The sequence below is a fragment of the Mya arenaria genome, chromosome 10 (genome assembly GCF_026914265.1).
Source record: "Mya arenaria isolate MELC-2E11 chromosome 10, ASM2691426v1".
NCBI lineage: Eukaryota > Metazoa > Mollusca > Bivalvia > Myida > Myidae > Mya > Mya arenaria.
The window spans coordinates 14,217,442-14,234,220 of record NC_069131.1 but is presented as its reverse complement, the minus strand read 5'-3'; the positions used below and the strand labels follow the sequence as shown (position 1 = coordinate 14,234,220).

The 16,779-nt window shown below is 35.2% G+C and overlaps 1 protein-coding gene across 3 annotated transcripts in view; it reads left to right on the top strand.

Moving 5' to 3' along the window:
* LOC128205884 (sterile alpha motif domain-containing protein 9-like) overlaps window positions 1–16,779 on the top strand; it is a 43,386-nt gene that overhangs the window by 22,663 nt on the left and 3,944 nt on the right. For 2 of the 3 annotated variants that reach the window (XM_052907924.1, XM_052907925.1), the window contains exons 5-12: window positions 1,227–1,291; window positions 2,482–6,848; window positions 7,094–7,241; window positions 8,667–8,732; window positions 9,852–9,914; window positions 13,578–13,655; window positions 13,865–14,008; window positions 14,141–14,203. In XM_052907924.1, the coding sequence (XP_052763884.1) occupies window positions 1,227–1,291; window positions 2,482–6,848; window positions 7,094–7,241; window positions 8,667–8,732; window positions 9,852–9,914; window positions 13,578–13,655; window positions 13,865–14,008; window positions 14,141–14,203 (4,994 nt within the window). The remainder of the gene's footprint in view (window positions 1–1,226; window positions 1,292–2,481; window positions 6,849–7,093; window positions 7,242–8,666; window positions 8,733–9,851; window positions 9,915–13,577; window positions 13,656–13,864; window positions 14,009–14,140; window positions 14,204–16,779) is intronic. The other variant, XM_052907926.1, reaches the window with a different exon arrangement.

The following is a 16,779-nucleotide window of genomic DNA, read 5'->3' as shown; positions in this document are numbered from 1 at the left end:
TTTTTTACCCCGCCCCGTTGCCCCTTTTTACACGCCCTGTCACATTTTCCACGCCCCCTTGTGCACTTCTAGCCTTTCAGATCGTTGCTTTTCACAAAGTTACGCCCTAAAAGTATTTCATTTGTCCATGTCACCGTTTCTTAATGTCACAGATCAGAGTGTGCTAAGGCACACGACCGTCATTACTGCGGGTCTTATTAACTGTAATTCACGCGTATCAGGGTGCCAATTGCTGTTTGTTGTCTGAGACTTGAAAGTTGTACCCCTTAAAGGCCTTCTATAAGTCCCCCCACCCCCAAAAAAACAAAACAAAACAAAAACACACACAAAAACACAAAAAAACAACAACAAAAAAAACTGTGTATATTACACAACCAGTGTTTATTAATCTTAATCTTCTTGCCTCGACCCCACTTATCAGATCTCTCATAAGTGACCCCCCCCCCCCATAAAAAAAAAAACAACAACAAAAAAACAAACAAAAAAAACAACAACAACAAAACAACAACAAACAACAGTTTATTGTACACAACCTCTGTGTATTGATCTTTATCTAACTGCCTTATTGTCGCATCAGATCTCCAATCTGAATATCCTGCTGTGTAGTTTTGAAAGTTGTATTATTGAAATGGACCCTAAATGGCCCTGAGCCATTAAACAAATAAACAGGAAATTGGCCCCTACTGTGATTTCAGTGTAATTAACAGGAGATGCACAGCAGGGTATTGCCATGCCAAACATTCCTTAAACTAGACCTTTAAACATATAGGTTCTGTGTTTAAATATCCAACAATAGGTGACGAATCACTCCACATATACACTGCTGCAAGATATATACCAGTATCATTATCAAGAAAATGATTTTCGAAATATTACCAAATATTTGTGAATTTTTAACAATCGAAATACATTCCTTAATACTATTGCAAACATAAATGACAATACCTACGCTATTTCGATTTGCCTGCCTATGCCTATACTTTCTATAATAATTATAACAGTGCTTCCTGAAATATCAATAATGCTAGATTTATCAGTTCAAGATTCAGTTAAAACTATTTAATCATGCTTTACAAGAAATCAACAACAAAGTATGGGTCTTCCGGCTTTGCAACACTAAACCCATTACAGTTCCAAACTTAACAATTTTAAAAGTCATGCTGTTTGGGTTATTTTTTAACTTTTTTCAGAAGAGCTGAGACATTTCCAACACTGTTCTATTTCAGAGTGTGTAACATTACATGGAAAAATAAATCACCATCGACAAGGTGCGAGTTGTTGCGTGATAGAGGTAAGATTGATGAAAATAATTACATCATAAGGATATATAACGTATCCTCAATTGTACTACCACTGGGATAATTATCAACTACATGCAAAGGGGATGTATCTATAACATGTTATAATGCCTATCTCGTCCCAAAGATGATCTCGTAGGTTCATAGTTCTTAATAATAATTTTGTCCATGGAATATCGTAAATTCCTATATAGGTATTTTAGTCAATGTTGTTTTTTATTCAAATTTATAATACAAAAAAATGTTGTGCAGAAGAACATCAATATGTACATTTCATGAAGAAAAGGATAATTGATTAGGTGGATATTCGAAACTTGCTTTAGCTACATTTTTAGATACATTTACCAAAAAGGGCATTTTTCATTCAACAATAAATATTTCATAATCATTGGATAACTAAAAATATGAAAACTGTAGAACATAGTTTATCATAGTTTGTTCTGTGTTTTTTTTTTATTATAAAAAATGAGAATTATGAACGCAAAAAAGGATTAACAATTCCTAAAAGACAAGTTTTACAAACAATGATAGGAATGTTCATAATTCTTAATATTACACTGATTTATAAAATTCAACTCCATAATTTTGTCCATGGAATATCATAAATTCCTATATAGGTCTTTTAGTCAATGTAAGGAATTTTATAATTAAGCCTAGTAATGATTTAATAAACATTGTTTTGAAATTGGCTTTTTACAATGATGTGTCGTTTTAACCACAATGCAAAGAGATTAAACGCTCTTGGGGTAAAATCATTAATCGGACTGTAACGCTCTTGGGGTAAAATCATTAATCGGACTGTAACGCTCTTGGGGTAAAATCATTAATCGGACTGTAACGCTCTTGGGGTTAAATCATTAATCGGGCAATAACGCTCTTGGGGTGAAATCATTATTCGGACTGTAACGCTCTTGGGGTGAAATCATTATTAGGACTGTAACGCTCTTGGGGTTAAATCATTAATCGGGCTGTAACTATGTTGGTCCCATATTCTCTTTATGTGGATGTCTTATAGTAGACTATCATAGTACTTTTTATAGTCTTAAACACAGCGCAGTTATTTGATAATGGCCATTTAATTTCAATGATTTATGATTGTGTCTCGTCGTGATTGTTTTGTCCCACGTTATCTATATGCAGCTTGTTTAAAACGATTTTTTATAATTGATTTTTCTATATCTAGAGGAAGAATCGATCCAAAATATGCCGAGTGAAAAGTTTAAAGAATATCTTGGGAGGCAGATGTTGAACATCACAGAAAACGTGGAATTGATAAATGCTGTGTGTGAGATTGTGAGGTCTGAAAGCATATCTTCAGGAGTTTTTGCTGACTTCTCCGACAGTGACTTAGAAGATACTTTTAAGAAAGATTTGGAAAAGGCTGGTCACAAGTATGGAAGAGGAATTCATATCGGATTGAAGAAAGTTAGAGAAAGTATAAAACAACGGACTAAAGCCTCCAATAGTGTACCTGTAGACACTTTCCGGGAGTTTGGAAAGAATGACGGTGACTGTTCATACAAGAAAGGCACGGTCAGATGCACGGCAGACGACCTGTTGACTCCGGCACATTGTTTTGTTAACCCGAACAAAGGAGTGAATTTTGAAGCCGAATTTGTAGTAAACCTCATAAAATTTGCATTGGCTTATATGAACGCAAGGCAAAATGGAACAATTCACTTTGGAATAAAACCTTCCGAAAATAATGAGGGTCTTGTAGTCGGTGTTCCCAAACTGAACATAGCGAAAGTCTACACTTACATCGCTCAGAGTTTGAAGCACACTCTTCAGCGACATGAAGTAAGACTTGTTGAAGTATGCCTGGGACCTATTCATATGATACCTGTGGGTGATGAGCTTTTTGTTTGTGAAGTGGACATTGAACCCTCATCATCTTTCCTTCGCGAAGCTGTCATGAATGCTAATTTTCCACCATGGGGTCTCCAGCATAAGAAATGCTTTATTTTTGTGAAACGAAATGCTAGTTCATTGATTGAAGTTGTTGACCAAAACAAACTTGGAAATATTCAAAATGAATTTTCAAATGTATTTGAAAAACGAAAATATGAGGAAATGGCAAGGGTTTCTAAGGAAAACGACAAGCAGTATCGACTTCGAGAACTCGTCAAATACCTGACGGCGGGGAGTAAGTACGTAACTGATGAACAGGTGCCTCATATTGTTTCAGGGCCATACTCAGATTGTGCAGAACTTGAAGATATGCCACGAAGCCTGACAATAATGGAATCTGCATTTGTTTCATCTGATATTGTTTTCGATTTTGACTCTTCAACCGATCTAAGGGAAGTTATTGAGAAGGACAATAGGTACTTTGACATCACACTTGCCGAGGAAGTTAAAAGTCAGTCTACAAAGGATAATTCCGCGCATGACACGCCCGGGCCTTTGTGGTTATACTGCAATGGCAATGTAGCCCGAAATGCTTCCAAAATGGGAATAAAGGACTGGTTCACGTCGCGATATGAAACGGTTAATGCGCTTATTGAGCAATCTCATCAGAGACACAGAAAGCGGACGCTCATTTTGATATTTGTGTATCAGCCTTTGTCATCCAACGATCCATTGTTTCACACTGCTTTAGACTGTTGCAAACGATATGTAGATGAAACAAAGGTGATTTCAGATAGCGAAGAAAATATAAGTCAGTTAAAGAACAATTTGTCGCAAGTATTTCAAAAAACAGATGTGGACAAACTCTTCTTCTTCGGATATCCCTGGCAAGAAATAGCAACCGCTATATCGCCTATCTTTAAACATAATCCAGAATGCATTTGTAAAATGCCACTTGCAAGTGGCTCCTTTGCCATTTTGACACAAAAAGAAAAATACCAACTTGGTATAAGAGACATTGAGCTCGTTAGCGGAGACGAATGCAGTCAATCACTTGAAGAGATGGACGATGACATGAGAAAGGAAACAGAAAAGAGGGAGACAGAGAAATTCTACCGAGGAAATGAAGTTTCATGGTGGAATTTTGAATTTCAAACCCATGTATGTGAAAGAGACGTATTTCAGAGTTATGTAAATGACGTAGTGACAAAAATAAACGAAGGATGTAAAAGGCTTGAAATAGTAGAAATCAAACACCAGCCAGGGGCTGGTGGTACAACGTTAGGTAGGCATCTCATTTGGCATTTGAGTCAGTTTCATAGATCAGACTCGGCGAGTGCCTACAGATGTTGTATAGTCCGAAATGTTACTGAGAAGGAAACGGCGGACCAGATCTCAAAGTTCAGAGAATATAAAGAAGTGGACCATGAAAAAACAAAAACAGTCATTGTATTTGTTGACAACGAGAGTGAAGAGGCACTTAAAACGTTGAAGGACGATTTAGACTCGCTTGCTTATCGTGTTGGATCGAAATCAGGCCGTCTTGTGTGCTTGCTGATAGTTGTAACAAGAGTTCATATTTCGAAACATAATATCGACAGATATACTGTTTTGAAACAATTTCTTTCTCAACGTGAGAAAGCGTGGTTTCAACATCGGATGCAAGATTTAGAACAAAATGCAAATCACGAAGATATACAGTCACTGATTGCTTTCAATGTGATGAAAGAAAATTTTTCAGATACATATATTCAAAGTACAACAAAGGGAATCATGGAAGGACTGCGACCAAATGAAGAAAAACTACTTCAGCATCTCTCGCTGATCAATACCTTTGACACTGATGCCATGGTCCCAAAATTGGTATTTGATGAACTCCTGGGGTCATTTGCTTCCAGTACTAAAAAATACAGTACTAGAGAGTTGAAAGAATCCCAAAAACCCGTGGGTCTTGCTGACTTTTGCATGCAGAAGTCCAACAAACGCCAGACATGGAAAGACACAGAATCTCTGAGACTGCTCATTAGGCATAGAAACAATGCACATGACAAATGTATTGCCATTGTTTCACCCCTTTTAGCAAATTCAATACTTTTCCAACTGATGGGAAAATGCCAGCTGTCGATTGAAAATGTTGTTGATCAACTTCTTGACTATGTACATGATCAGAGAAATGAGGATACAAATTCAAGTGATTCATTTACTGAAATTGTTTGCAATCTGTTCAACAAAAGGGAGAAAACTGTGACAGAAAACGGAGAGGAGAAACGGAATTTCTTTTCAAATTTAGTTTTGGAATTAGATTCACCATCAGGAGGTGAAACAGAAAAGGAATGTCATCAAAAAACTAATCGTTTGATGAAAAAATGTTTTGATGTATCAGGTGACCCATATGTCGAACAGCAAAGGGCTCGCCATTGCATTCACGTTCATGATTTTGAAGAAGCAAAAGAAGCAATACAGGCATCCATCGAACGTTTAGACAAGGTTCCTATTCTTTATGATACGTATGGACAGGTGTATAAAGGCGAACTCGAATTTGTTCTAAAAAATACAGATGCAGCAGCTGTTAACGTTAACCATGTGATCAATTTGGCAACAAACGCCATTAAGATGTTCCGCAAAGCTCAAGACTTAGACCAAGAAGGACAGAATTCATCATTTTCAATGGAAGTTTTGACAGCCTTGTATATGTTGGAACAGATCTCCAAACTACCATGCATCAAAGAAAACCGAAACATGTTTCTTCGATTCTTAAATGGACAGAACACCGATTTGTTTGACTTCATTTTGCCACAGATCGAAGGATATAGGAAGGGAAATCATATCCAGTGTCATGTAGAAGAGTCTTTGTTGTTTCTAGAGTATGAAAGCACCATGAAGAAAGGACGCTTCAGTGAAATCCGTAATAAAAAGGAAACCGCAGATAATCTCAGAAGGCTGAAAGATAAATTTTCTTGCATTTATACGGAACAAGTTCGCGTTCATGGAAGCATCACCGCTTACACATATAATTCAATAAAAGATGCATATCATAACAAAAAAACGCATCTTGCTTTGAAATCTGTTGCAGAGGAGGTGCGTGATAAGGTGAGGAGAAACTATCTTTCACATCCGAGAATCAATCTGTTGGAGCATGAAAGGGAATTAATGAGTTTCGTTGGATTTTACATTATCAAATTGTCCCTTGCAAGGCGAAATGAGGAAAGGGAAGATGTCATGCCAGATGAAGAATTTAAAAAACTTCTTTCAACAACTGAAGTGTTGGTTCAGCTTCAAAGGGATAAACTGCATACTGAACGTAAGTGGAAACCCTATATTGAGCCTTTTATGTATATCGGACTGCTTCATTGGCCTTTACCGAAAAGACTAGATATACATGAAGAAGAAATCTGTGAACCTGAAAAATATATACAGATTTTAAATGAATGGAGAGATGTGTACGGTCAAAGATTAGAAAGGGGAAAGAGGCTAGACCAACACCGTAGGGGCAGATCAACAACATTCTTTGCGCTTGCGAATGGTCCTCCGGGCATGGACATAGTTGATCAGGACATGATAAAAGGGGTGTGGAGAAATGAACAAATAAAGGAGGGGAGATATAGAAAAGAAGTTAAAGAAGATGATATTTGGAACGATCCCACCTACATACGTCTTAAAGGAGTAGTTGATGGGACTGGCAATAACATCCACAACGAGGTATGCGCAAGTTTTATCTTTATAGTGAGTACCTGATTGGAATTCTACATTTAAGTGGAGTAGGTCTTGCTAATGGTAGCGTATGGAATTACTCAATTTCGGCTGATATATTTTTAAGAGCAACCCAACAGGAAAATGTCATTAAAATCAAATTTGATGGGAGTTTTCATATCAGTCATCAAACAAACATTTAATGTTGATGCAATAATCTGTTTTTCAAATGATCAAGAATTGTCGATTTCCAGGTAAAACACTTCAGCAGAAAGGCAAACGAAATGCTGATTTGGCACTTCGACATTCCGACATGCAACAATTGCCACATTTTTCGTAATAGGAAGGTGTCATTCGTTTTAGGATTTTCCTGGAGAGGACCTGTGGCATATGATGTTGCAGGTATGTTTCTCACACACCATTCACTGGTATTTCACACTGTAATACATGCATTTTTCTGAATATTTGATTCATAAGAATAGAATGCTGCTTACGAAATTGTATTTTCCGTTACCTTTTACCTCGTCCGGCGTACATCCCTACAACAATTGACATCTTTTCTGAAACCATTAGGCCAAATTCAATTTAACTTCGCAGAAAGCTTTCTGTGGTAACCTTTTTCAAAAATACAACAAGACGTCTCGATTGACCTTCAACAACAACATCAATATGGCCGACTTCCTGTTTGGCTTTAAAAACATCTCTGAAAGTATTGAACACATTTATTGAAATTTCACAGCTTCAATGAGTTACAATCTTTAAAAACACAAGAAATCCTCTCGATTGACAACAACAGCAACAACAAATATTTACCGACTGTTTTACGTTTAAAAATCTGTTTGAAGTTTCCCTTTACTCTAGCTACTAACGTATACAGCAAAAATAATAATACCTGATTTAACTTCAATAAATTCTGAGCATCTTTTCCACAAGATGTTCATGGTTTAATTGGAAAATAAAAAAGTGTTATTTAGAGTGTAATTTAATATTGTTAAAATATGATAATTTAACTATATTATAGAAGTTCAACTATATTGTAGAAGCAAGGGGCGCAAATCTTGCTTCATTTTGAAGGTCATTATTTGAATAATTGTCCATTTTTTAATAACAAAGGAATATATTTTATAGTTATTTGAGTTTTCTAATAAGTCGTGTCTAAGGTTAGCAGTGTTCTTTTTATAGGATATGTATAGATTTTTTTGGTGTCAGTCTAAAGTTTTACAAATTAATGTTTATGCATCGGTTGTTATTATTATTATTATTATTAGATCATCAGATTATTAGTAACCATGCAAGCAAGAGATTAAAATCGGTACATGGTCTAGTTTAATTGAATTTTAATCCTATTAAAGGTAAAAGTAGTTCTACATATTTTTTAAATACGTAAAATTACCTGGTTTTACCTAATATTGAATTAAAATTAAAATACTTCCTTTATTACCAATAAAGGTAATTGTAATGGTAGCGTGTTACCTTCAGCTACTCAGGTCAGAGTTGGTATTTAAATCAATATTTTTAAAACAAAAATACAGTGCCGTTATAATTTTAGATTTCGTCATCAAATATATTATATATTTTAAAAACACAACGTCTATCACATTTTATCGTGGAACATGGAAAAGATCAACTACATTTTATGAACTGGTCCGTGAGATAAGCAATGTCAAATATAGTCGGCGTCCCAGAAGGGGTGACCTACTACATGTCATCAAGCAGTGAGCGATTCAGTGCCATCATGACCCTTTTCTTTTCTTTTATAAAAAGAGTATCATTTTTTTCCTGAATCATGTATGTTACTCGTTGAAACAAATACAAATATCTTTGTAGAAGTTCAATCTTGTGAACTGTTGCCAGAAAGCTCTACTGGTCGAGAAAGAGAGACAAAAAACGAAGGTACATTTTTATTTTCTAATTAGTTTTGCTATTTCAGCTCGTAAAATAGTGTTCTATACATGTTACTCGTATTCGCCCAGTGTTGGACTAGATCAATATATCTTTTTATTATCATGCTAACTCGTAAACCGTATGTTGAGTGCTAACTTAAACACACGGTCATTTATTTTATTGTTTTACATTATAATCTTACTATTCAATGACACCTTTTTTCAGGAACGTACTATATTTGATAATGAAATTATTCCGAATTTATTAAATTGCTGCTAATGTTTACATTCAAGAAAATGCACCGGAGATTCCGGTAAAAGTCGTGTAGCATTAAAGTGCAGTTCCGTTGGTTTTAAATAAAAGCTGTGCGTTTAAACATTAACATAATCAAACGACAGTGTTTTTAGATTTTCTGAACATGGTCTTGTTTTGATGGAATTGTTAAAAACTGTTTGTTAACATTCTGATTTTCTCTTTTCTGATTTTTTTTCTTTTCTTATAAATAATTGAGGTTTCAACACGTTAAATCTTAAAAGTCCTATAGTTTGAGATTGACAAATCAAACATCTTGGATTTTAAAAAAAACCAAAACAAAAAAAAAAACCTGTCTTCTCTGTCTTTGAAGCACAGGTAAATTGATTACTTAAACGTTTCTTTAAAGTGACACTCTTATTCAAATTCAATAAATACACATGTATAACAAACATAATTTTTGAGTGATAAACCATTTACAACTTACTTAATAATGCATTTATGGAAAATAATAATTACTGATAACACGATTGTAACCGTGTATTTAATGGCTGAAAACTCAAAAACAACAACATTAAATGATTGGCGAATGCCAAAATATTTACTGTGATCTACTATTGATTCATAAGGTAAAAAGACCATGTTTTCTGCACATTTCTTTCAAATTAAACTCGGTATCCTTCATAAGAATCATTGTTTTCGACATTTACTCATCCTATTTAGTATATTAAAACAATCGTATTAATTGTGGTAAATCTTATTTGGGAGTAATAGTGCATCTTTAAGTTAGAGCAAGAAACTTTATTTCCTGTCGCTTTTGAAGTTTGGTATTCCGTTTTTGTATGTTTTTACATTTTGTGATTTTTTCCGTGGCAGTACAAACCCCTACTGCTCTCAAAGGTCGAGGACAAGCTCCTGTACGAGGATTTAATGAAACAGGTAACAATGACCAATATAATAACAAGATAAGGAATTGGACATTTAAGATGAAGCCGTATGGTACTTAATTTAGATATACTTACATTTATGAATTGATTAAAGTATAAAGTTTTGGTGGATAGTCTGAAGTAGTGATGAAACGATTATCGAGTAAATCGTCGCTGACAATGTTATGTCGGCGACAATCGATAGCGGTTGTCCAAAATCGATGTCGCTAAGGTTACTTCCAGTAACTACGTATTTTCTTGTTATGCGGTAAAAGTAGAGTAAATGCCATTTTTTTCTTTCCGGTAAATTCTCGTTGAGTTCATTTTAACAAGGGAGGTCACTCTCTTACACAAATGCGGTGAATTGAAACACTTTTGCTTACAAACTTCCAAACTTTCCCAAAATGAATTTTTTTTAATTGTTTATATATTTCATAAAACCTCAATAATCTGTCTCTATGGTGTAGTGGGTCCAGTCTTACCTGCAAATACCGGGGATCCCGGCTCGATGCGTTCTGTTTTTGAAACCTTTTTGGTATAGTTTGTTATTAACAAATTTACTTTTTGTGAGAGTTTAATGAAATTTAGATATTTCAATGATGTCTTCAATATTACAGGTTATTGAATGTTAAGCTGGTTAACTCATATTTAATATGCTTTTACATGGATAAAATGCTAAGATAATTTACTTGATGCCGTGTGCATCATTTTGCAATTGATGTGCAATTATTAAGTATGTGTTTTGTTGTATGTTTTTAGCTCCACTGGCCGAAGGCCATGGAGCTTATGTCGTCACAGATTGTCCGTCGTGAGTTCGTGCGTGCGTGCGTGCGTGCGTGCGTAAACTTACTTTAAACGACATCTCCTCTGAAGCTGATAAGCGGATTTTGACAAAACTTCACAGGAATGTTCCTTTGGTGGTCCTTTACCAAAATTGCTCAAATGGTTCCGGTCCATTGCACAATATGGCCGCCAGACCTAAAAATAGCAAAATCTTTAAACGACATCTCCTCTGAAACGGTTCGGCAGATTTTGATGAAACTTGACAGTAATGTTCCTTGGGTGGTCCTTTATTAAAATTTCTCAAATGGTTCTGGTCCATTGCACAATATGGCCGCCACAACTAAAAATAGCAAAATCTTTAAAGGACATCTCCTCTGAAACGGATAGGCAGATTTTGATGAAACTTGACAGAATTGTTCCTTGGGTGGTCCTTAACCAAAATTGCTCAAATGGTTCCGGTCCGCTGCACAACATGGCTGCCAGGGCAAAAAAATAGAAAAACCTTTAAAGAACATCTCAGAAACCGATGATCAGATTTTGATGAAACTTAACAGAAATGTTCCTTGGATGGTCCTTTATCAAATTTGCTTCAATGGTTTCGGTCCACTGCACAAGATGGCCCCCAGAGGTAAAAATAGAAAAACCTTTAAACGACTTCTCCTCAGAAACCGATGATCGTATTGCAATGAAACTTGACAGAAATGTTACTTGGGTAGTCCTTAACCAAAATAGCCCAAACAGTTCTGGTCTGCTGCACAACATGGGCACCAGAGCTAAGAATAGAAAAAAAAACGTTAAACTACATCTTCTCAGAAACCGATTATCAGATTTTGATGAAACTTTACATAAATGTTCATCGGGATACCCTTTAACCAAAATTGCCCAAATGGTTCCGGTCCGCTGCACAACATGGCTGCGAGAGTTAAAGAAAAACCTTTAAGGACTTCTCGTCCGCAGTCTTCACGAAAAACATTTTAACCTACTAGCCAGTTGGACTAGCATAATGGCATATTTTACTAGTCCGAATGACAATCTAGTAGTCCGACTATTTTGCCACATTATAAAACTGTATGCTTGAGGTAAATACCTATTTCAATTGAGCAGCTTGCAGTTTGAGTAAACATTTCTTTATTATGATGCTCATGCAGTGATAGGGAGTGACATCCTTCTGTTGGGAATAGTGCTCCTTGTTTTTCAGAACCTATGGGTACTATGTAAAAACAAAAGGCATCTTGCTTGAATAGACTGTAATAATATCAACATGGTTAGAAAAGAAATGCCATGCTTTAATAGCTTTGATTACATTTTACTACTGAATTACCTCCCTTTAATAGAAAAAAAAATAATGTCTTAATTTTTCACGTATAGCATCTTTAAATAATTTTTAAACAATAATAATTTATGAGTAAACATATAAGCATAAAGTTCTCACAAAAAGATCAATTTAAAAACCTTACATTTATACATAGGAAAGTATATATAGACTGAACATTAATTTTCGTTTAAGTGACATTCTGAAAGTTTATGAAACAGCTATTTTTAGTAACTTAAATGGCCGAAAAGTGTAAGTGAAACACCAAGTCGATTCTATCTCGTCAGTTCTTGTTCAGGTTAGATATTTGCTTCATAATCTATTCAGATTAAATGTTAACCGATGATCAGATTTTGATGAAACTTGACAGAAATGTTCCTTGGGTGGTCATTAACCAAAATTTGTTAAATGGTTCCAGTCCACTGCACACCATGGCTGCCAGAGCTAAAAAATAAAAAAAAACTTTATACGACTTGTCGTCGAAACCGATGACCTTTTTTCGATAAAACTTGACAGAAATGTTTGTTTGGTGCTCCTTTACTCAAATTGCCCAAATCATTTCGGTCCACTGCACAACATGGCAGCCAGAGCTATTAAAGTAAATTTTTTTTTAAATAACTTCTCCTCAAAAATTGATGATTGTATTTCTATGAAACTTGACGAAAATGTTCGTTAGGTGGTCTTTGCTTGAACCTTTTGGCCAGTGGAGCACAGGTACTGATGTGCCTCTTGTTTCGTTAAGTAATTAAAGACAGAAAAGGTTATGGTTATTTACTTACTGTTGCAAAAATCATGAATATAGCATCACACGTACTGATTCCAGGTCAAACCATTTAAATGATCATGATTATACTATGTATAAAGAATGTATTCCTAAATAATATTACTGAACTTTCGATTATTGTCCGATAGTAAATCGAAATACTTGGTCCGATTCGATTATCGATAGCAAATGGAGTCCGATTTTCAAACACTAGTCTGAAGTACAAAACCATTGCTACCTTAACATACCGAAAGTAATAAAAATCTTATTAGCATTGGTCATATTTATAACGATTTTCGAAATACTATACACAACTTTGTATGTTTCCACAAGAAGGAAATCACGTGCACGACCAAGAAACAGTAAAGACATACATCATATCAGCATGAGAGTAAATTTGCAGTTGTATATTTGTAAGTCATTGAAATCCTAAATATTTGAAGATTTATATAGGAAATCGGTCAAAATGTTACAGAAAGTTTCGTCTAATCACTAAATTTACTGAATAGTGTGAAACACGTCCTGTTTTAATTGAAGGAAGGTATGATTTGAATGATTTAGAAACAGTACAATGGAAACTAGATGGATACGCATTGTGATAAAAACATAAACGAGTAACATATTGAAAGGCACAACGCTAAGGCCACAAACAAGAAATGAGAGACACACAACATACAAATCGACACAGACAGACCTTAAAAACATCAAATACAGAAGTTGGGGTTACCGTCTTGTAACGGTCAGTGAAACAGAAGTTCGCTTGGGGTCAAACTAGGTTTTTAGTACCAGAAGTAACTCTTAAAATGCTTTTTTGTCAGGAGGACGTGGGAAATCTCGCTCGAACGTGACCCTAAAAACCCAAGGAGATGGTCAGAAGACGGCGTCTGTTAGCCAAAGTATGTTAATAGTGGATTTAATATTTACCAGTTAAAATGCTGAAATAGATACAAAATCATCTTTATCTTTCTTTGTGGTTTTTAAATCTATTCGACGATTAAAAGGCAGGATGCCAGCTTTTTATTTTTATTTTTTTATTTTATGGAAATGTTTAAAAGAAGTAAATATATGTGAATTCCTTGTAAAACATAGGAATTTGCTATTATAGATCCCAACCGACAAGATGTGGAAACAGGTCAGTTTGCAGACGGAACAGATAAGAAGCACGTCTTTGAAGCTGGAACTATTTCATCTTGTAACTCATCACAATATGTTTCGGAGACCCCATCGGAAGTACTAGCACAACAATCCGGTTTGTTTTCTTGTTTGAATGTAGCACGTATTTTGTTGTTGTATTTCGGAGAGAACAGTACATGCTTCGTCGTCGGCGTCATTGTAAAGACATGTTATCCTTGGTAATAATTCGATATTGTCTCTTTTTCAGTGGCAGTACAAATCCCTACTTCTCTCAAAGGTCAAGGACAAACTGTTGGATTTAATAAAACAGGTGAGAATGATGAATATCGTAATAAACTAAGGGAGTTGAGGCCGAATGATACTTAATTTAGTAATACCAATATTAACGTCAAATCATCTAGGTTATATTCTTTTGGCATATAGTATGAAGTACATAACCATCATTGATGATATCGCAACCTAACACAAGTGTAAAAATAAACCAAAACATTGATTATATTTACTCTGCGTATCAAGATACAATACCAACTTTTTCGAATTCGAAGAAGAAAACAGCAACAGTAAAGACATACATTCTATCAGCATGTAAGTCTTCAAATTCCTAAATATTTGAAGATTTATATAGGAAGTCGACTTGCACACACTAGCCAAAATGTTATAGATAGTGTCGTATGTTCACAAAATATAATCTGAAGCACCTACAGTTTTGATTGAAGTTTTTTTTTATTTACTGGGGGGGGGGATTATGGGCAGGGGCTTATGAGTACCAAACTCAACTCCACATTTCTTTTGTCGGGAGGGCGTGGAAAATTTCGTTCGAACGTGTTACCCTTTTTAACCCTAAGAAATTGTCAGAAGACAGCGTATGTTAGCCAAAGTAGGTTAATTGTGGTTTTAATATTGAATTGATTAAAATGCTGAAATTGAAACATGTTCAACTTAACTTTTCGTTTGTGGGTTTCCATATGTATTTTATCCCCCGCCTTGAAAAAGCGAGGAAATATAGTAATGGTAGGCGCGATTCCGTGTGTGCGTGCGTGTGTGTGTGCGTGCGTGTGTGCGTCCGTCCGTCCATCCCACATTCATTTCTTTGCATCTCCTCTTACATTTCTCATGCGATTTCTACCAAACTTCCACAGATTGTTGATCATAAAGTGAAGCAGCGCATAATGTCGGGCTTTTGCGATTCGACCATTTTTGAAAGAGTTATAGCCCTTTGTTTAGTTTACATTTAAAATTGGTTTCTTCGCAACTTATCTTACGTTTTAATGCGATTTCTACCATACTTTCACAGATTGATGATCATAAAGTGAAGCAGCGCAATATTGTCGGGCTTTCCTTATTTGACCATTTTTGAAAGAGTTATTGCCCTTTGATTATATTACATTTAAAATTGGTTTCTTCGCAACTTCTCTTACGTTTTTCATGCGATTTGTACCAAACTCCTACAGATTGATGATCATAAAGTGAAGCAGCGCATATTGTCGGGCTTTCCTTATTTGACCATTTTTGAAAGAGTTATTGCCCGTTGCTTATTTTACAGTAAAAATTGGTTTCTTCGCAAATCCTCTTACGTTTTTCATGCAATTTCTACCAAACTTTCACAGATTGATGATCATAAAGTGAAGCAGCGCAATATTGTCGGGCTTTCCTTATTTGACCATTTTTGAAAGAGTTATTGCCCTTTGATTATATTACATTTAAAATTGGTTTCTTCGCAACTTCTCTTACGTTTTTCATGCGATTTCTACCAAACATTCACAGATTGATGATCATAAAGTGAAGCAGCGCATATTGTCTGGCTTTCCCGATTTGATCATTTTTGAAAGAGTCATTGCCCTTTGCTTATTTTACAGTAAAAATTGGTTTCTTCGCAAATCCTCTTACGTTTTTCATGCAATTTCTACCAAACTTTCACAGATTGATGATCATAAAGTGAAGCAGCGCAATATTATCGGGTTTTCCTGATTTGACTATTTTTGAAAGAGTTATTGCCCTTTGCTTATTTTACATTTAAAAATTGGTTTCTTCGCAACTCCTCTTACGTTTTCATACGATTTCTACCAAACTTTCACAGATTGATGATCATGAAGTGAAGCAGCGCATATTGTCGGGCTTTACTGATTTGACCATTTTTTGAAAGAGTTATTGCCCTTTGCTTATTTTTCATTTAAAATTGGTTTCTTCGCAAATCCTCTTACGTTTTTCATGCAATTTCTACCAAACTTTCACAGATTGATGATCATAAAGTGAAGCAGCGCATATTATCAGGCTTTCCTGATTTGACTATTTTTTAAAAATTATTGCCCTTTGCTTATTTCACATTTAAAATTGGTTTCTTCGCAACTCCTCTTACGTTTTTTCATGCGATTTCTACCAAACTTTAACAGATTGATGATCATGAAGTGAAGCAGCGAGCGCATATTGTCTGGCTTTTGCGATTTGACCATTTGTGAAAGAGTTATTGCCCTTTGCATATTTTATATTTAAAATTGGTTTCTTCGCAACTCCTCTTACGTTTTCATACGATTTCTACCAAACATTCACAGATTGATGATCATAAAGTGAAGCAGCGCATATTGTCGGGCTTTCCTGATTTGACCATTTATGAAAGATTTATTGCCCTTTGCTTATTTTACATCTAAAATTGGTTTCTTCGCAACTCCTCTTACGTTTTTTATGCGATTTCTACCAAACTTTCACAGATTGATGATCATAAAGTGAAGCAGCGCATATTGTCTGGCTTTTGCGATTTGACCATTTGTGAAAAAGTTATTGCCCTTTGCTTATTTTACAGTTAAAATTGGTTTCTACGCAACTCCTCTTACGTTTATGACTATATAGTGGCACAGTGCATATTGTCAGGCTTTTGCAATTTGACCTTTT